The sequence below is a fragment of the Dreissena polymorpha genome, chromosome 13 (assembly GCF_020536995.1).
Source record: "Dreissena polymorpha isolate Duluth1 chromosome 13, UMN_Dpol_1.0, whole genome shotgun sequence".
NCBI classification, from domain to species: Eukaryota; Metazoa; Mollusca; class Bivalvia; order Myida; family Dreissenidae; genus Dreissena; species Dreissena polymorpha.
Genome location: NC_068367.1, coordinates 43,889,549 through 43,911,889, shown reverse-complemented (window position 1 = coordinate 43,911,889; position 22,341 = coordinate 43,889,549). Strand labels below are relative to the sequence as shown.

Genomic DNA, 22,341 nt, shown 5'->3' with positions numbered 1-22,341 from the left:
TTCTGGCCTTTATAACATTACCGCATCCTTCCTTATTCGGCCGACGTTTAGTTCATTTTTCGTTACTTCATTAGGACAGAGAGAGCGTCCCGTAACGGTATTGTGTAATAATAAAAATCGTATTTATATGTTTGATTACCATTGTAACCATAATCATAATCACATAACGACTTAATAATAAACGCTTCACTGTGAAATCATATAACTGAAAAAAGTATATATAATAAAAATTATTATTATTATATATTACTGATAAGGTTCAACAGTGAATTTCAAAACTAAACGACGTTATGCTGACAAAGAGACTGGGGTAAAATCAAGTCTTCTCGGCTCGCTTTATAAATCAATCACATGTTCATGATGTTAAATTCGCGAGTGATGTTCGGTGTTTTACATTATGTAAATTAAAACTAATAAATGTTTCAATATGAGTGTCGTCAAATTGTTCATTCATGTAATCAAATGCATTAAAGAAATGAAATAAACAATCCGATACGTCTCCAACGTTCACCACAAGGATATCTTTTAGTGATGACATCTCAAGGCAAATTGTTAATACATGTAAATGAGGAACTTATTTTGTTTGTTCAGAATACGTCCGTTTCTCAACAATCTTAAACAATATTTAAATGATACAAATAGATTGTAATGTTACCTATGGTGGTTGCCCTTCAACCACACATAAGTACTGGTGCAAGTCTTACTGTAAAAACAAAAAGAGTAATGACGGTGGTGTAATTACCCTATAGATGATTGTACTGCTTTACCAATTACTTTAGTGTAACCTATACGTTTTGATGTGCGTCTTATTCAACCATACAACATATGTGGCAGCACCACGCTGGGTATGCGGATACTTTGATAACAGATTACACTTCGATTCTTTTTCGACAAGGCGAATGGTCGAGTTTATAAATGTTGTAACCTTTTCTATTGCAAGGAAAAACATTACAAAAAAATAGAAATATCGGAAGGAAAACAGCATAAACTGGATGAACACTAAACAATTCAGCAACATAAAACTTCTTAGAAATATTGCAAGAAATTGTGTGATATTCCAGCATGTAGGGTAATCAATGTGCTTCAAATACTGAAATTTGGATAGTATTCAATGAAGTATAAACGAAGATAGAGCATGTTTTAATAGGTGGTATTCATGAAAGCGTGTATACTTTGATTCCCGATATAGGGCACTTCGGATAACAGAGACTTTCATCAAATTGGGCACTCTGATAACCGAGTTTTATGAAAACTCATAAAACTCATACCTGAAATGCATTTATGTATATTATGGCCTATTCTTACCAAACATTTTGAAGTACGAATCAATTTGCATTGTGAAGCCCGACTTATGAGGGAATCTATGAATAACGTAATTACATACACATGTAAAATATAACCAATGGCGTTGTTCGTTTTCAAAAATAGTATTACTATTAATTTATATAATTAATATTATAAGTGCAGATTTTAAATATGATTTTAATGTTATTTGTGAAATAATATATTTCAAGTGACGACCGAAAATAATTGTCTAAATAATAAACTTGTTTTTAAGTGGTAAATTGAGATTAAGAGAGTTGAAAATACACGAATGTGTTCAATTGAAATTATAGCAGGACTCTAGATAAGGGGAGCAAGGGGTCTTAAAGCGGTCAGTACACATCATACTATCCTTTGTCATTGGTGCTCATTAGAATCGCATTATGAAGACGATATTAATGCGTAGCCACAAAATTTAAAATAGATTGGAAAATTCCCCTTTTTATTGAACTTTACACTTCCCTTTCCCTTGTATTATCATATGCCAAAGGAATAAGAACATGTTTCGGTATTCCGTTTTTAATTTACGTCAGTACATACAATTTATTTACAGTCTGCTTACTATAGCGGTATTCCACAGCGAATTCTGCATTTCTGATTCACTAAATTGAGTGTGTTATATCTGGCAGAAAGCGTCGAGTTATCTGGAATCGAAGTGACATTGTCTTTGAGATGATCGGTAAAAGAAGTGTCCATGAAAATTTGGCATCGGACTCTTAAAACATTTGAATTTCCTCAAATACGCTTTTCAACTAAAATGCAACATGTTGTAACATTAATTGACATATTGATATTTTATTAGGTGGAACGTTCTTGATTTATTTCCAAGTATTTTTATTTTGCTGATCATCTAATTCATGAGGATTATCGATGAAATTTTATTTCTAAATGAACAGAATATAAATGCAAAAAGCTGAAGAACTCAACTCTCGCGCGTGGCTTTTGTTTTATTTGGTATCGAAGTGCCATCTTTTATCAAAGTATCCGCATACCCGGCGTGAGCACTATAAAACTTAAATTGCGAGTAAGGATCTAGTCCAGTCAGTTTAGCTGAAAAAAGGGTCGAACCTAGAATTAATTGCAACATAATTTCTTTTTGCATTTTCAACAACAAATATGTATATGTATGTAGTAAATGTGTTAAAAAGTCCTCAAGTGTACCCGCTTCCAATAAAAAGATTTTTTCGTTCTAGACAAGAGGGTGATAACGCTATTGCAAAATTCATTTGATCTTTCTGGTTTAATAAAATGAGTCCACAACAACGATTGACAATGAATTAACGTTTTATTTTGCATCACAAAAGCAACATTTATTATACTAAACAATTTACAATTAAATTGTATTAATGTGTACTGGCCATATGCATTTTTTTATTTGAAATTGTTATTTTCGGGGTCAAATTACCCCACCCACTAATACATTTTCTTTTTTTCTTCAAAAAGTGCACTATTTACATACTTAAGACCACTGAATAAAGATTTGCAACAAAAAGGAAATATAAAAAAAGTTACCCAATAATATATGAATATACATGTATATTATATTATTGGCACATATCAATACTATGATGTTATATATTTATTTTGTCCAGTTCTGTAGGTTTTACGGAATTTGAACACTGCATCCACCACAATGGGTGGAAGAGATTTGACTGCTACATGAGATGTGCTGCTAGCTACTTTAACAGAAAACGTTTTGAAACGCAATTCGTCATGCACAATCGGGTTTTCTGTTCCGTGCAGCATGGCAATGAGCTGCTCACGATTTCCTTGAATGGTTTCGATATTAGTAGCTTCATTAAAAGCGAGGCATTGTATTTTAAACCTTTCACTTTTCGACAACATCTTCAATGCAGCTGACTTGCTTATGCCATACATTCTTGAGGTCGTGTCACACCCAGTTAGAGCATGCAGTAATGGCAAAACATAACAAACAGTCTTACCAAGCACATTGCATGTTTCTTCGATGGCCCATTCCTTCTCTTCGTGTTGGCTATTTTTTCGTAACGCCGATCTGATAATAATTGTCTGAAGATTAGTTTTATAATGATGACACAATAGCACAAGTAAATCTGTATCCTCTCCAAACAGGACTACTTGTTTCGTTTTCTACCCCAAATGTTAGACTTACTTGACTAAGCAGCTTAAAGCCCACATTGTGTTTACCAATACAGTTTCATTAAATATGTAAATTGCCTTTCCAAAATGAGTTATGCCTGTGTTAATGGGGCCTTTTCATAGATTTTAGAATGTCTTTGCGTTTGTCATTAAATGCTTCAAATTAATAAATGTAAACATTGAAACCAATTTGCTCCAGTAAACAAAACACTATAATAAAATAACAAACAAAAAACTAATCCTCAACCGGGCTCAAACAATTGGCCGTTGAAGTAAAAGTCAAGCACTTATATGCGTGATATGCGTGATGTCCACTATTATGTGAACTGTCTGCCATAAAAGAGCTCATCAGTATTCATTTTGCATAGATGATTTGATGTCATGTTTAATTGCTCGAAAAAAAGTAGTTTGTATTTTCAGAATAACGCGTTTTCTTAATTAAAAATTAATAAATTGTGTTATTTTAGAAGACACTTACAAAGTATTTTTCACTGTCGTGTATCTTATCAGTTAATCCGTTTGATGTAACCATTTTTCTATTCTTTTCGCGCAAAATTTATATTTGAATTAAGCTTAACGTATATAGAATGCCATTGTAAAACGAATAAAGATTATGCTATATTTGTATTATTTTGCAGTAAACAACAATACGCAGATTTAAACGGATACGAACATTCTCTGAAGCTGGTAAAACAGTGAAAATATTTAAAACAAAGTAATGTCCCAGTACAATGTTTTTTTAAATACATAAAAATGCAACTACATATACTGTTATAAAGTTAAATCAAATTATTTATCATGGCACAGTACACAAAACCTAACGGACCAGCTCTTCACTGCAACGTCGACTTATGTAAACACTTGACACTTATGTCTTTTGAAACTACAGCTTGAAAACTAATTCGTGCATTTTGTGCGTTTTTTGCATTGGTAGGCCGGTTTCATCATAAGTGAAAACATTAACCCCATTCAAGCAAAATTGTGCCATTCCAATCAAAATTGTGGGACCGTTTTCACCAATTTTCAGCGATGTTTTAACTTGGAGACGTTTGGACGGGTGTCGGCTTTTTCGGGACCATGCTCTCTCGGCCTTTTTTTTCAGAATCGTCGGCCAAAATTTTAGGCTCATTCGGTCTAATTTCCGGGCTATTTCGGACTTGGTTTTTAATTTGACTAAATACACAAAATCGTTTTAACTATAGGCATACGATCGATTTTACGTATTTATATATTTATTTTTAATTAGTTCAATTATGATTCCACATTTTGTGCATCAAAGAAATTAAAACAAGTGCTCATGTTTTAATGATTGTTTATTTGATTAATAAGTTCAATTACATTTCCACAAGTTTTTGCATATAGACACAATTGAAAGAGACAAAATTAATAAAATGCAATCTCAATAGCTCAGGTGAGATAAAAACAATACAATACTGTTAAAATTGCATATATTCGAGTAAAGTTTCAAATGAAAGGAAAGATGTACATAACATAATTGATAATTGATTTGCCGCAACGTTTGTGTTTCGAAACAATTATCAATTAACTTACATAAGTAGTCAGAGTCATTCATCCGCACCTATGCCCTGTTTTATGACCTTTATCAGGTTGTAAAATCCATGTGTCTAAACGCGGGCCCTAAGTTCAAGGACAGGGTCAAATGTGTATGCGTATGGCAAAGCCTTGTCCATATACACATGCATACCAAAACTGTTACATCTGAAGCGAAATGAGCATTTTCGGTTCGTCCCTCATACAAGTTCTTGATAGTTCTTCCCTCGTACAAGTTCTGGATGGTTTTTCCCTCATACAAGTTCTGGATTGTTCTTTCCACATTCGAATTATGGATGTTTTTTGCCTCATACAAGTTCTGGAAGGTTCTTTCCTCACACAAATTCTTGATTGTTCTTCTCTGGTGCAAGTTCTGGATGGTTCTTCGATGTGATAGAGGTACTGGAATGTATTCACGTGTACGTGTTTAAAAGTTCTATTCTCATAGACGTTCTACAGGATTTTTCCCTCATAATGTGTTTCATCTGCAAACATTGTGTTTTCACTTTTAATGCGCGTGTTTACAATTATTATAGTTGTGGCAGGGTGACCCAATGACTTCTACGATGACACCTTGTGTCAACTGTTGACAGTCTTGAAGTTTTGTTTAATTTTGTTTTGCATTTCCTTCATCAATCTGGCCATTATGCGCGTGATGACTTCAATTGCATATTAAAGCTTATGAATACCGAAGGTATTAGGCATGTCAGACAAAATATTATGAACGCTGAATAGGATACAATTCCATTATCTATAAACAACAGACTAAGTCTTAATACCATTTCTTTGAGACCCTTTTTATTTCAGTATATTATATAAAGCATAGAGTTAAAATATTGCAGTAATCGAATTGGTCTGAATATCTGACACAATTATTTCTACATGTTTTGCCCTCTTAAAACATTAGGTAATCAGATTGTTTTACTTAATTATATTTTTGGAAATGTCAATTTTTTCTGTAAAATAGTGTTGGCATGTGTTATCCTATGGTAACTGACTTTTCATCGTTGGAACGTGCATATGCATCAGAACGTAGGCTTCCGGGCATGTGTGCTTGCTTCAACAAATATAAATATTCTGCGAATCAACATGGCTGCAATACAAAAGTCATATTTACACCTCAATAAATAAAGCTGTTATTGATTATAGTATCAAGCAATTAATAAACCAATTAAGTCATAATCGTGCAATACCATACTATACTACGCTAATGAAACGTCGATGAATGTGTTTAAACTTGTTTCATTACCATGTGTGCGACAGTATCTTTTCCAAGGGTCCGTAAATATAAAATCATATAATGTAAAAAGGCTTTATTCTACGTAACACATTGTGTAAAATACAACAACGTGTACTACAAATATACTGCGAGGGTACAATGTAATTCGCATTCCGTTTACCTTGATTTTAATAGCAATTTGTTTATTTAAAGAATCGTAACTTGAAATGCTAACAAAAACACTTGTATTTATTTATTTATTTATGGTTACTACATAACAGACTAACAGATCATACTAAGAATAATCGTGTGTCTGAAATTTCATCGACGTCTGAAAATAAATATAAATACATATAATCATAACATACTAATATTAATTCTATAGATTAACATTCATTGAGCCTCTCGGACATCCTTCCTAAAACGCTTAGTAATTTTAAGTTTGTAAAATCGTCAGAAGATGCATACAATAGATATTTTAGAGCATGGTGAATGTTCAGTATAAAATCGTAGTTTAACACAATCATAAATAAATTTAAACCTGTAACATATGTTAATATACCCTTATAGACATATTTGTACCACTTTGTACTAAACAAATTTGACGGTACCTTTAAGGAAGGTGACCACGACAGCACTCCCTTTGCTTTAAGGAGCACTCGTCCACATCCCGCTCGTTAGGCGCACAGTTCTATCTGCACGGGCACCCAGTTTGCCCCCGCACGGCTGAACAAGGGAAACGGACGTAGGATGGGGTTTATAAAAACAATGGATTTTAATCACAAACTTGTTTATTTTGAGCATCCATGTGAATACGTTGACTTGATAATTGATTTATGATTGTTATCCTCCAGGTATTAAAAGCACACAGATGCAGTACTGTTCGCTACTCCATTTCACTTAAAACATAAAACACAATAATTTAGTACCTTATGTAAAAAATAAATAAGTTAATATATTAAACCAAATTCTGGTCACCTTTTATGATAATGAAGTATCATGACTGCTGCCCAAGGAGAGGTAAATTATATTTACTTTAATGTATGGTTAATTGTTTAGCGGATGGATTATTTGTGGTTCTCATACCATAAAAAAAGTCAGATATAAAATTGTAGATTGAAGAAAATTGGTTTATACCAAGTTTTTTGTATAGCTTTAAGAATGTGTAGGTCTGATACTGGGATATCTATAGATTCAAATGTGACAAATGCACCAAATATAATTGCATATTGACTCAATGTAAGGGTTGCTTGACATAATATATTGACAAATGCACCAAATGTAATGACGTATTGACATAATATAAGGTCACATCGACATGATATATTAGTTCGTTGATTCGATATAAGGGTGGTTTGACATAATATATTGACACAAGCACCCAATATAATGACATATTGACTTAATAGATTGACAAAGTGACTAAATATATTTATATTTGGACACAACAATGTTCATTTTGTACGTTTAAGACAGTCAAGGCTTTCCATAGAATCCAACTGAAAACGTTATACTCGGATATCCGTCTTTTATTTTCGAAATTTTAACTATTCTAGAATGAATATGTGTTTTTGTTTTGAACTTCGATTGGAAAGATTGCTTACATTTATTTTTTCTTATACAAGCATGCATTTAAACATGGAATGTGACATTAACCACACATACCTTCTCGACCAATAGCATCTCGCTTCGACAATAATCTTAACAACAAAACGGATATTTGCAGAGCATAACATGTATTTATGTTTTGATGCTTTAAAAATGATGGTCGTAACAGCATCATCACGTCTCGAAAACATTGCGCCGAACAACATCCCGTTTGAAAGAGTATAAAGAGCGCTTAATGATCACTGATACGGTAATTCTATTGCAAACCGTCGACGGAAAGTATCTTCATGAAGACTGCTTATCTGATTGCTCTCCTGGTCATGTGCGTTGTCTTGACTACCATGTATATGGCTGAAGTTATGTGCCTTTGTTTAGGAATAGTGCATTTATTGTAACATCTTGGACGTGTACTGGCAGATTTCGGTCAAGAATAAGTAATGCACATATAAAAGCTGTTTTCCTTTTAAATAAACACATTCAATGCCTTGTCATATGTTTATTATTTATTGAACAATTAGTTGGTATTTGCTTATATTATTTTTTAGAGTCAAATATACGCTGATTCATATATTTTCTTCATGATGTAAATTTTAATATGTGTACTTTCGTAAAAAGAAAAGGCTGATTCATATAATCCATTCATTACGTAAATTACCATATGTATTCTTTCGTAAAGGCAACAAGCAAACAATTTGTTAACATTATACATCGACGATGAAAGTTAGTACATTTGGCTTTTTACCATGGCATTTATTTTCCATCGGGAAGAAGGAGTGTCTCAGGTAGTCTGTTCTGCAGAATGGGACGATGTTCCTGATACTGTTGACTCTTGTGGATGTTATAGCAGGGCGGAGGAGGGGTCAGATGAGATATCAATCAGGTTGGTAGCGATCCTGTACATCATAGTGAACTTAGCTGTTTAGCGCCTCTCTTGAAGGTGGCTTCGACCAGTCAGGAAGCTTTCTGATCAGGTCGGGACAGATCCTGTGATTCCATTGTGCCTCAGCCTCGTGAAGAGTCGTTAATGCGGAACAGCATCGAAGGCTTTAAAAAAGTTCATTAGGATTCCATCTATCTGTTCGTCAGCATCAAGGGATTAAGCAGCGTCCTGTAAGGTAAGGATAAGTTGTTATTCACCATTGCGTTTTCGCCAGAAGCCTTTTGTTGGTCGACCATGATTGTGTGTTTGTCTTATTTAGACATGACCTGGCTGTTGATGATGCGTTCCATAAGTTTGCAGCATAAGGATGTCAGGGAGACTGGGCGATAGATAGCCGGGTTGTTTCTGTCCCCTTTCTTGAAGACTTGGATTACATGCACCAACTACCAATCAGCTGGGACACGTGGAGCTTTTACGAAGCTCGCTGTAGTGCTCTTTATCTAGAAGGTCATTCAATTTGCGAGTTTTCATGTATGCTCATTTTTGTCTAGTTTGAAAGACGTCTTATCTTTTTATTCATCCAAGGTTGCTTGTATTTTGTTTATGTCATTGTTTACGGTACATTTGTTTCGATGACTGTCGTGCAGAATTAAATGAAGTTGGACAAATTATGTTCTATCACTACATTTGGCCGTGAATTCAGACGAGAACTTGATAGCCACCTGTTAGATGTTTGCTTGTTTCCCTACACGGATTTTGTGGCTGGTTGGTCGTTGTTCTGGTACTTTGTCTGCGTATTGGACACGGACAATTCTGGGAAGGGGTGTTGTTTTTCTATGAGACTTGGTCTGTTTGCGATAAAGACGTCGAGTGTGTTGTTGAAAAAAGATCGGCTAATCAATGACCGGTTATCGCCTGGCGATCGCCCGACATCGGATTTATTTTACGTATATCGGTTAAACTTAAGATATTTCCCAGGGCCATACATAGGCCGTAGCTCGTCGTGATATACGTACAACGAATCGATGTCGGGCGATCGCCGAGCAATAACCGTTCTTTGATCGTCCGGTATTTTTTCGATCTCAACTCGATTGCTTCCCGACACCGACGTCGGGTAAAATTTTAAGTGAGACTTAAAATTAATCCGGACGCCGCCCGACGCTGCAAAATGACCCGGTGACCGTGCGATCATCGACCTGGCACCAACCCAATAATTGGAAAAATGCATCTTCTGCTGATTTGTGACTGATGTATTAAACTGTATCGCTAATCGGACGCCGGACGGCTCCAACGTGTTAAGTCTTCCAGATGCCTGGAGATCGGACACATCGGCCGGAGATCGGTTTATTAGAGACTGAGTCATATACAAGCTCTTTCCTCGTTGTACAATCTGTCCAACCCCATTTTGTGTGAACAGAACCTGTAGTTACGAAAAAATGTACTAGGTCATTTTTAAAGCGTCCATGTAGTATGTGCATGAAAAAGAGCAATACAAAACAAATACATACTCGTTTTATTATAAGCGTTTAAGTTAGTTTAAACCTATTTATTTTAGCTCGATTGCATCGAAAGCCTGAGGCTTATATAAACGCTCTCGAGTCCGTTTCCTGGGCCTAGAACCAGTACTTGGTGTCTTTGGGAGAGATCTAAAGAACGCTCCCGCGTTGGGGATCGAACTCATGATCTCCCGGTCGCTAGGCGGACACCCTATCCATTACACCACGGCGACCTCTAGCTTTTAAGTTGAATAACAAATTTATTTATTGGTAAAAGAAAATGTGATTTTAGTGGAAAATGTTTAAGAAAAGATTATATATATATTTCACTTTTGTGAAAATCAATGAATATATAGATAATACTATGTTAGTGTGATTGTGTACTTGAATTTATCCGACGAGTTGAAGACAGTTTTACATGGCGAGACTTGCCGAGTCGCTTAAGCCTTTCTGAGACGAGTCGGATAAATTCAAGTTCGCAATCACACTAACATATTATTCTGTTTATTCTATGATATTTGTGTATATTTAATTTATTCCTGATGCAATAAAATAAGAGTCTTTTTATTGCTAAATTCAATTGCAAAAACGAATTAAATGAACTGAAACTAATATTGCGTAGTAATATTAAAATTGTTTGTGATCGTGCCCGGTTACGCCACTCGAAATAGTCCTTTAGAATTCCACGCAAAAACAGAGTAACAAAACAAAATATTGCTAAATGCCTCGACTTATATGTAATAACCATTCCACACACTAGTAGAACCCAGACCATTTTGTTCAAACTAAAATTCTAGTTCACCACTGCAAAAAAAATACAAAAATAATGCTGCCATTTTAAACGTACTCGTCAAGCATGATTCAGCATTTATCCCCGCCAATATTGTTAATTTAAGTCTATAAACAACTCTTCTGGTTACACACTTTAACAAACTGGCATAAACAGTCAAACATCTACTGGTTCTTGTTCTACTCACCAACGTTGGGTGACAACCATGTTTGTTTCCGTCAAGTTTTGTTTGTTGCCATGACGAAAAAATTCAATGAAAATTCGGCACACATTATTAAAATGTACATTCCTTCATCTCCATCAATCTTTTCCATTTTAAAGCGCTTGGTGTAAGCAGGTTATTTTTTGTGGATAAACTTTCATTGATCGAATGACAAAGGAACGACTTATTCATACAACAAATTAACGTTTGAAGTAAAAATCGATTTCCTTTTAAAAATTAAAGAACAATTCACTGACAATTTTCTTTATCCGTCAATTGTTCAACATAACACCGCTTTATTCGAGTACATTCGACATTTTAAAGAAATCAAAAATTGAGTCTCACCGGTTTCATTGGAATAATATATTCCAAAAATATTATTCATATTGTTTATTATAAACAATCGTTCCAAATGCAGACATAAGCGTCCTCTACCTCAATGACGCAATCAAGTGCTTTCGTCAGCTGTGTGGTAAGGTAAGGTCTAGCTGTGTAGTAAAATAAGCTCTTCTCTGACATAGGTGGCATTGTGCAAGCGTTTTAGCGTCGCGGTAAGAGTATCTGGTTACCAAGCGACAGACTCTTCTTCAATCCCCCGTTGGGTTCAGATTTTTTTCTTTTTTAAGCTTAACGAATTTGAAAGAAACGCTGCATTTGATTGATAAATTACGGCTTGTATTTATAAACGGTATACTGATTTGAAAATTAAAAATTCAATTCATGTATACATCCAAATTTAAGAACTAATGAACAAGGGATGAAAGGTAAACAAAAGTAGTCCCATAGCAAGTGTTAAATAAAGAAACCTGTTGAATAATCCTTATCTTTATTCAACGGGTCTTAATTTGTTATATAAAACAATTCAGCTGTAGGATAACAGCTATTTTGTTAACTTGTGGTTTTTTTTATTGTGCTAACGCAAATGCTAAATAAAAATTGTGCTATAATTGGTTTTAATAGAAAAACAGACATGTTCATCAGGACTTCGCCGCTCGTTGATTTTTTCTTTATTTCTTCTCACTCACAGAATTAAATTCGACCATACACCGAAATCAACAACTAACCACAATATATTACAACTCGTTTGTCGTGAAGATAACTGAAGATGAGTCTGGCTTAAGAGTCTTGATCTCAGAGACCAGGGACTTGTCGTTCATTTAGTTCCGCCTGTAGCGTATGTACTTCCGATCACAGTTGAAGGTTTTGTGTAGCCAGCTGAGCCGTGTCCTTCATTATTGCTCACAGTGATGAAGTCAACGTTTGTAAAGCTGCCGTCAAATCTACGTCACTGTTGAGATCCAACATTTTGTTTCCCCCATTGAAGACTGTCTCATGTATAAACAAAGAAGTTACAACCAAAGACTCGTAATTACGTATGACGTCTAGTAATTACGGCCGGCATGTATTATGTTGTATTTTCCTCGATTTCTGCGTGAACATAAAAAAGATTGTTACATTATATTAGGAAAATAGCGTAAAGGTGTAAAGTCTTAACGACGTTACACCTTCTACAATGTGAAATATCAATAATAAAAAAAAAACAACTGCAAAGGGGTATGCTTCTCAGCTGTTTAATGGGTATGCGTGAATGCTATCACATTTTACCAACACAACTTTGATAGATTGTGTCGAGATCAACTTCTGCAATAGATTTACTGTTGGCACAATATTATTGATTAAATCTTAAATGCTAGCTTCAGAAGAATTTCATTACAGTTATGTGTTGTCTAAAGCAGGTGTTGACGAATACCTTTACGTTTTGTGTTGTTTCGATTTACATAAATAATTAGCTTCATATAAGTTTTACCTTTTGAGTGAAAACCCATTCCCTGACGTCGACATGATGGTGCGCTGTACCTGTCTATAATACTCAGGAACCATGTAAACCCAATTAATATTAAGAATCGACTTGATTTGTAAGAAACAGAAGGAATCTGGCCACATTGTGATCGAACTGATCGTCGTCAATTCATGGATAAGTTTACTCTTCTCTTCTCAGCATGAATGCTTCGGAATTTATTTGTGTCAGCGTGTTTTTCCGTGGCATTATTTTCGTTTTCATGTGCAACAATGAGTTTGTACACTTTTTGAAAATAATTGATTTCATTTTTAAATATTATTATCCAGTGTTGTATAGATTTTAATTTTTATTTGGATGAATATTTTTGGACTAGGGATTTGCATGATCATCTAATTCATCATCAAACTAAAAAGTGTTCTTGAATCAAAGCCAAACTTGTCTTGAAATAAAAGACGAATTCAACATCTGCTTGTGATTAAACAATTCTTTCTATGAAATTTCCAAATTCATCATCCTAGAGTACTAAATTAAAACAGGCAAGTTAAGTTATTCATAGATTTTGCTTTTTACTGATTGAAACAGATAGCAAATGTGTTAAGGATAATACACATAATAATTAATTTGAATTAAAAATTATTAAAGTACAATACATGCATTGTGTACATGGCATTTTACATACATTTCATAAATTTATTACATACATGGTACGCACATATTTATTTTCATAAGTATTATCCTATCTAACTGTTAAAACTCTATGATGCACATAAAATACGTTAAAACAATATTTACGATTTTTAAATAGCGATGACTTCATAATCTCAAAATAAGAATGGATTTTCTATATGCCAGTATAGTTTGCCTAATTGGTTGTTGTTTACCTGTTTGCCGTAGTAATAGAACAAATAAAGATAAAGATACTATATTTAGATATTCACATACAGGTATGCTACTTTTCGATTCAGTGTTATATAGCTTATAGTTTATACATTGATATGATTCAACCGAATCCCATAGTGCACTGTGTCATATAAGATCAGAAATAAAGTCAGCTGTCTTGATAAAATCAAAAGCAATATCCCCAAGATTGAAATCAATTATAAGGATTTACAAGATGGGTGAGTATGATTGCCTATAAATTTACATTACCTATAAATTAACATTTAATACAGTTTTACCAGTACTTGTACACGATACTCTTGTATAATAGATACAGTTTAAGTATCATCGTTATCATATATCTTATCAAGACTAACTATTTACAATAAAATCGATTCTTTTTCTGTTATTCTTTATCCTAATAATAAGTCAAATATCGAAATTATGTGTGACAGGGGAAAGTCCATCCACTTTCATTTTCACATTCCTACTTTATGAGGCTCGATCGATATGGACATTGTACACGTTGTTTAAAGAGTAATGTATTTATGTAATTGGTTTTATTTTTATTTCTTAAAAATATGACCAAACACATCCGTGTGTATTGTACATCAATGTAGTTCTATATTTCATAGACAAGCAATAAACTTGTTTAAGAATGTTGTTTCCCACAGTGAAACGTCAATAAATCTCAAATTACATGTATATTTATTGAGTTGGTTCGATATAGTTGTAGCAAAAGTCAATATATTGTCTACATTGTGACTAAAAGGATATAAGCGCAGTGCAAAAAGTACAAACAATTAAGTACAGATATGCCGTTTAGGCGAAGCTCTTTAAGATCATATTTACCACGAATAGCGGGAAATTTGTCCACACATGTTAATGGAAATTAAGATGTCAAAAAAGGTATGGGAAAGCAGAATCAAAGTTTGGTTTTTACGCGGTAGTTATGTGGGTTTGTATTGAATCTTTGGGGATTCTTTGTAGGTTATTTAATTTATCAAAGTTTATTTATACAATTTGAAACAGAATAATTGAAATGAGTTTTTATTCATGAAATTCATCAGTTGCATGACATATTTACAAGCTATAACCTGAATGTATTGCGTCAATTGAGATGCTCGCTGGCTGCAAGTAACATCGTACACACAATCTGGTATTAGATATTATACTTTGAGACAAACACAACACATAAAACGATCTCCAAAATAATTGCTTACTTAATTATAATTATGTGATTATAATAGCATGCGGAGAATTTTTATTTGTCCCATACACATATTCGTGTTATTGATGACGATAAATTGCAAATATGGCGATGGGCGATCGGCGAAATTAAAGTTATTTCATTTTTCAGCAAATGAATGTCGTTTACTTATTCCTGTACATATTATACATAATTTGTATTTGTACTGTTAGCTTCTTTGTCTTTTTGCTAAAACTGTCGAAGGTATGCCTCATTCATAATGCTTTATGAAACTCCTAACCAAAATTGATGTTTTATTGGTCTTTAAACTGAATTCCTACACATAAAAAATGGCGTGACTTAAAAAACTGAACAAATTGCAGTTCAGCATGATTAGCACATACGACCATTTTGGGTAGGTCTTAATAATGTTATCGCTCAGTGAGGAAATGTAACAGAAAGCGGGTGGAGTTATATGTAACCGGCCTGTGGTATATTAAAACTTAAAAATATTAAGTCAGCGTCTTCAATTTAGGGCGCACTAGTGGCATAAAAATAAGTATATATGTGTTACAAATATAACTTAAAGCACATAACATTATTATTATTATTATGACCCATTTAAAAGGCATGAATAGAAAAAAAACAATGATGAAAGAGATACTTCAGTAATTCATAACAGGCTTTGCACAATGTGCTTAGGCATTACTGCGGGCTTAATTTTTGCTTTATTTTCACAAGAGGAAAAAACGTGTGTATTTTTATTTTTAAACTTCTGTATGCGAGTCAAAAAAAGTGTACGCTTAAATACTATATGCACGTAAAGCATATAGTGTAAAAAGAGGTCAAAGAAATCGCGCACCAAATCATGTTGGTTCTCTTGCATTTTATTTAGAACATCTCAATATTAATTCACTGTAATGTGTCTGTTTTAATACATTTTTTATCATTTTAGTATACTTGAAGTTTGAGTTCATTATGAAAGTACGGCATTGCATTTAAAAACAACCAATTAAATATTTAATACGTTAAACAATTACAGTGTCACCAGAGATCGCAGCTTACATTTGTGTTTTCCACGTGGTCTCGGCTTTTCCAGTTACCTTTCCACCGTTTCAGTGTTTTGCGGATGTCTGCAATGCGTAAGTAACTTATAGTTCACAATTGTTTCTATGCTGCAATAAGAAACCTAAAAGACAACATTGTTTTTGACATATCTGATTAAGCTGAGTGTATATCTAGATTTTTTGCGATAATTCGTCCTGCAGCAACATGTAACGCACAAAAGAATTCTGCGAAAGTGTCCAAAATAAGGAAATGCAAACAACATTAATTTAGAAATGTCTATCATTAAGCAATAACATATAATACGACGAAAACAATTTTCACGCTTGTTTAAAGGATGCGGTTATATTTAAAAATAAGCATATCTATGAACTCTTAAACTATGCAGTTGTGTATAAGTTTGCAACAAATACTTGCAAAACCATTAACAGTATTGAAAATGTCGTGGGAAATCACGTGACCGATAATCATAGATGAACTTAATATACGTGAAAGCAACAAACTATTTATGTCAATCCGGATTGTCTTTTCTACAGATAGTTCTAGCATCTTTTGTTTTACCTAAACCACTACATTAGTTTTCGACCAAAACAAAAAAATGTGAAAGTATTAAATGTGAATTGTACTTAAAATTGCCAAGCCGACTTTGTATAGTGTTCATAGAGCTTGTATTATTAACGACATAAAATGGTTTGGAAAATGATATGATACAATACAAATTGTTAATGTCTAAAAATAAACTGCAGTCACAGTTATTTTAAACTTGAATGAGCATGCGATATCTTTGACTATTAAAACAGTGGTCGGTTTGAACAAATAAAGTGCTGTCTTTTGAAATGTTAAAATAATGGATTATACATATCCCCCCTCGGGATAGCTTTTAAAAATAAAGCTCACCTTAAACAAACATAAAAATACTTGTGAAAGTCAGGGTTGAGAGTGCCATTAAAAAGTGTCACAAAACTCTGAGATGGTTTAACTTGCATATGTATCGTGTTCATGTGTATAACCTTATACTCTATGCATTAAAAATAATAAATTATATGCTCGATAAAAACAAAGATGTCCTACAAGGTGTATAAAGGTATAATTGCACTAACTAAAGGGTTATTTAAATAAGACAACATTTAGAAACTTGATAGAAAAAGATTTGTTTATTAATTGGAAATTACTTTCGACAGCTTTTTTTTGATAACCTTAAAAACGTAGATACAACATAATGAAATGTGTTTGAAGGAAACACAATTAAATCGTCATTTCAACATCACATTGTACCCTCTAATGATCAAACACAGTAATGATATCCTGTTATAAATGCCATCAATATTTGAAATGTATGGTAGGCCCTACGTTGAAATTTGCTTAATAGTGTATAGAGCAATTAAAAAAAATTCGCTGTCTAGTAAACATGTTACTAAGAAGTCAACGATGTCATGCAGACGTTCGGTATGTTTGGCTCGACCTAAGAATAGTCTGTATGCCCGTCGGGGTGAAAGTTCTTCAAACCAAACAGCGCTCACCAAACTTGAATGTATTACAATATTGATACGTCAAACATTTTAAGAAAGTCTGCCAGACTTAATACACTGTCAATAAAATCTCAGCAATATAAAAAATAAATCTCCATGTTACAGGAACGAACAACAGGAGTTCTGTGATACGGCAGATGTGATCCGGCGTTGTCGACAATGCTCGGATGTTCGTCAGGATTGTTTTACGTCAAAGCAGGAAGCTAACTGTTCCGAATATTGCTACGGTAGGCTTTTTTAAAGATGAAAATGCACAAACTCCCATCTTAGGTGTTCTGTTATTTGTGTTTGTAATTTGGAAAGACAAGATATGAAAACACAGGGCTCTAAACTTAATCGCTATATACCGGCAGATACAGAGATGGACGCTGTTCAAAGGTCATAAGTTTAAGAGTAGTACAGCCATATGCATTTACGCGTATATTTTTAAGTTGAAATAATAAGAAATGAAAATAAAATCAATCGCATTGGTCCTGCCCCCAAGCTGCGTATACTCAAAGTTGGATCAGTCTAGCCACTTGGCTATATGAAGGATTTATTCAACTCAACCGTTATCGCCCTTTGATACCTAGTGCCGTAATAACTTTCTGTTCTTTGGATGTATGTATCATACCATGAACAGTAGTATTGGTACATTATAACTAACACTATTTAATTTCAGAGTATCGACATCACCAGGACTTGGAGATTCAGCGAGGTAAGCGGACAGTCTAAATCGAAGTTTATAGGAACTTTAAATTGTTTGGGCATACTTAATATCTTCAACTGAGATAAGTGATGGTCTATTTGGATATGTTATTGTTTTTTGCACGGCCGTTAATCACGGCCGCCACCTCCTTTTTGCGTTGATAAATGAGCCAATGCTACTTCCGAGCTGGCGCTAAGGACCGGATGTTATTAAATGTAACGGATAATTCTACATAGTGAGTTAGTTTTTTATGTTGTTGTTTTTTTCAACATAGTTCGATTGTTTTTATAATCGGGCGATGTAGTGCGATTCAGCGAAGATTGATAAATATTAATTAATTATTATTAATTTTATTCATTTCGTAATGCATCGCAAAAAAGAGGTGGCGCCCGTGATTAACGGCCATGGTTTGGTCAATAAAGGAAACACACTTAAAGTACAATTGAGATTATTGATAATGCCTACGCTAAAAATAATTTAAAAAATGTCTAAGAGTACATAAACTGATATACCCAGCCATATACCACATATGAAACCAAAGCGTTGCTTCCTCACAATTTGAGACGCAATGTTAAAAAACTCACAGTTTATATTTTGAATTTCAGTAAAAGGTTGTACCTTACCGTCTCCGCCAAAAAAAATGGTCGTTTCAGTAGGAACGAAACACACCTACCGCACAATGTAACCTTAGAGATTACCTGCGTTGATGGTTTCCGGTTAATAGGCAACCCAGTTGTACGATGCGGCGATTTCTCTGTTCTAGAATTGCCATCGCCCTATTGTGAAGGTATTGTATTATTTAGTTTAATGGACCTTTATTCACTACAACTTATTGTCTTTTTATCAGTACTGTAAGCTTATATATGCAATATGCCAGCTTGATACTGCAATAATCTTTGCGAATATTTCACACTTCAATCAATACAGATTTTAATACAATCGTTTATCACTTGTATTTGTGTTTAAATACATATATTTGTGTGTGTAAACCGTGATTTTTGCTGCAAAATAAGCGTGAGATTTCTAAATGACAAACTGCTTGTTCCGTGTAAACAACGTCTTAGAAGTGTTGTCTGTATAATTTTTAAAACTAAATATTGGACTATGAAAACTACTGACTCCACCTACATTCATTAATACACTATATTAAAGAACAAATATTGTTTTGAATATGTAAAAATATATTATGTTCAAAGATGGGTATTTTTCAGTAATTTCGTGCCAAACTTTACGTCCAATATCACACGGAAAGTGGATTATACCAGACCTCAGGCTTCTGCCGGGAACCAATGCCTTGTTGGAGTGTCAAGCTGGGTACCACGTGAATGGGGATGCGACAGTAACATGTACGTCATCAGGAGAAAGGGAGTCCTTCGTGTACCTTCGCGTGTGTCTTCCTGATATATCCTCATCAGGTATAAGCCTACACTGGGTTCAAAACCTTGCGCTTATGAGCATATACATGTTTAATTAAGAATTATATATCAAGTTTTGGTTTCAAACACAAAATATATCATTCATTTGGCTATATGCCTATATCGAAACATGTATTGCAGAATGACGCATTGCAATGGTAATTATTTTGGTTCGAAAATACGAAATATATCAACATCGTTGTTATGGTATTTTCCTTGAATTGATATCACCAAGGAAGAACTGCGCCGTTAAACAAGTTTTTATTTTATAAATTGGATGACAGTGATAGTTGTTTATGTTTGGTCTAGCTTATTCATTAGATGCGGATATAATACTGGCACAATGACTGTTTCGGCCGCAGCGATGGTGCTGTGGTTCTTTGCATAAAATACACATGAGATTTAACGTCGGTATCGCAGACCGCAACGTCCACCCGTTCATGAACCAGAATGACATTGTTTTCTTGACAGGACGTTATGAGATCTGTTCTCACAATCTTTGAAAATGACGTCCGATCGAATTTGAAAATTGCAAATTAAGAGGATGAAAATTTGCTGGTAGTCTCATTGGGCGATGATAGTAAGAACCTGTTTAAATGATCATATTGCAGTGATATATATAATTCTAAATAGTTTAACTGTATTACAGGAGATAGAACGGCACTGGTAATAGTAGTCGTTGTGCTCGCAATATCATTGTGTGGTATCTTTGCACTCGCATGTCAGATTGTTCGGCTCAAACGAAATAACATAAGAGGAAACAATAGACCTCCGCACACTCACACTGAAGCGGAACCCACAGAAGAACATCAGCTTATGTCACAAGGTAATATGACCCCACTAGTCATATGCACTATTGAAACGGACCCGTTGCCCAACGCTAGAGCATTTGTAGCGATATGCGAATGGATCGGAAGTTCAATGTACTCTACACCATAACTGCTCTTCGTGTTTTGCACGATGTATAAAAACGAGTAGTAGTGAACTAATGGCTTCTTGCTGAGTACTTAAACACGTTAAAATGTTATTACAAAATCTCTACAGGAATTAAATATAGAAATCCTCCAAATTAAGTTACATGCGATTCGTAAACCAGTTTCAGAATATATTTTCTTGCATCGTGTCCTAACTTGCAAGATAATTGAAACGCTATCATCGTGTTCTTTTTTCAAATATATCAATATACAGCATACACTACATGAATGGTAGAACATATAAAAAAAATATAAATCAGTATACAACCATATTCCAGAAGACAGCACGCGGAATGTAGAGACCGCCAACGCAAACTCAGCTAGGTCCTGGAACCAAGACTTACCCCGTTCGCTTCCCATTCAGGAAACTGAAAATCCACAAACGTCAACTAAATGTGTAGAAAATGCGTTTGAACTCCGCATACTTGAACATGTTGATAGTCGACAATCAAAAAGGAACATGATTGCAGATTGGTGCAATATATTATACATGTATGTAAACACAAACTCGATGTCATAGATTGTTACTGTGGTTATATCATCTACCATCTCATATATTGAACACAATGTACGACACACACAAACTTAACAACGAGTTAAATATCATATTTATCTCTTTGATTATCGTTAAGTTCCTATCAGCTGTTAATTAACGACGTCGTTTACGAATTGTCCAGTCAAGACACTGTCACATACGTAAAAAATGCGATAAATAAAATTGGCGAGTGTTTTCTATCTCAAATTGATTTATTTATTCAATCACAGTACTTGATTGATAAGTAAGTAAACTAAGTATACACTTTACATGCACACAAGAATTAACCTGGAAACTTAAATAATCATTGTGTACAAAACTAGCATCCATCTACAATGTAAGTCTTATGCATATTACTTACTCACATAATAGGTATTTGAAACAGAATAAATCACATAAATAAGTCGCATTTTCAAATACATTATGTATTCTATGTAATAAAAGTATGACTTTTTCCATTGAGTTGAATCAGCGGGAATAATGATATTTTAAAAGCTAAAAGAACTTAGAAGTAACAATTAAAATTCATATGTTATTTTGATCGACCTTTCTTTACCCTGAATTGGGTGTTTATTGATTTTGCACATTTGTTCAAACAAATATTTTTACCTATTTTGTGAATACCTTTATCCTAAAAAATTACGACTTTTTAATGCATGAATCATGTTAATCTCCAGTGACGGTAGTCGGGAAAGAAGTTCAATACTTGACTGGCTGAAATTGTGTTTGCCAACTCGTGTCCGCATTGCCAATACGAGTTGTATCCCTTCTATATACATTAAAGTAAAGTTAAGAAATTGTTGAAATTGTTAACAGGAAATTGTATATGCAAATAGCATATTCTCTTAACGTCGACATCAGTGAGTAGAAAAAAAGCCATGTACGTTCGTACTGAAGGACATTCGGACTGAAGAACAGAGACACAATTCATTAACGAACGTTAGGCTGATAACATAACACATGATCATGATAAGACAAACGAGTTGTTCATTTATATCCCATTCGAATTTGATCTACATTGCATGATTTATAGAAATTATAGAACAGACCATTACGTTCTTTGCCAATTATTACAGAAC

General features: G+C 34.0%; 1 protein-coding gene across 1 annotated transcript; it reads left to right on the top strand.

The window, feature by feature from the left end:
• The first annotated feature begins 8,562 nt into the window (after positions 1-8,562).
• LOC127854622 (uncharacterized) lies at positions 8,563-21,457 on the top strand. Its single transcript, XM_052389686.1, has 7 exons — positions 8,563-8,699; positions 9,403-9,522; positions 18,312-18,347; positions 18,944-19,125; positions 19,550-19,753; positions 20,403-20,579; positions 21,006-21,457. Exons 1-7 carry the CDS (start codon positions 8,563-8,565, stop codon positions 21,245-21,247), a joined length of 1,098 nt encoding a protein of 365 aa, XP_052245646.1. The 3' UTR covers positions 21,248-21,457.
• The last annotated feature ends 884 nt before the right edge of the window (positions 21,458-22,341 follow it).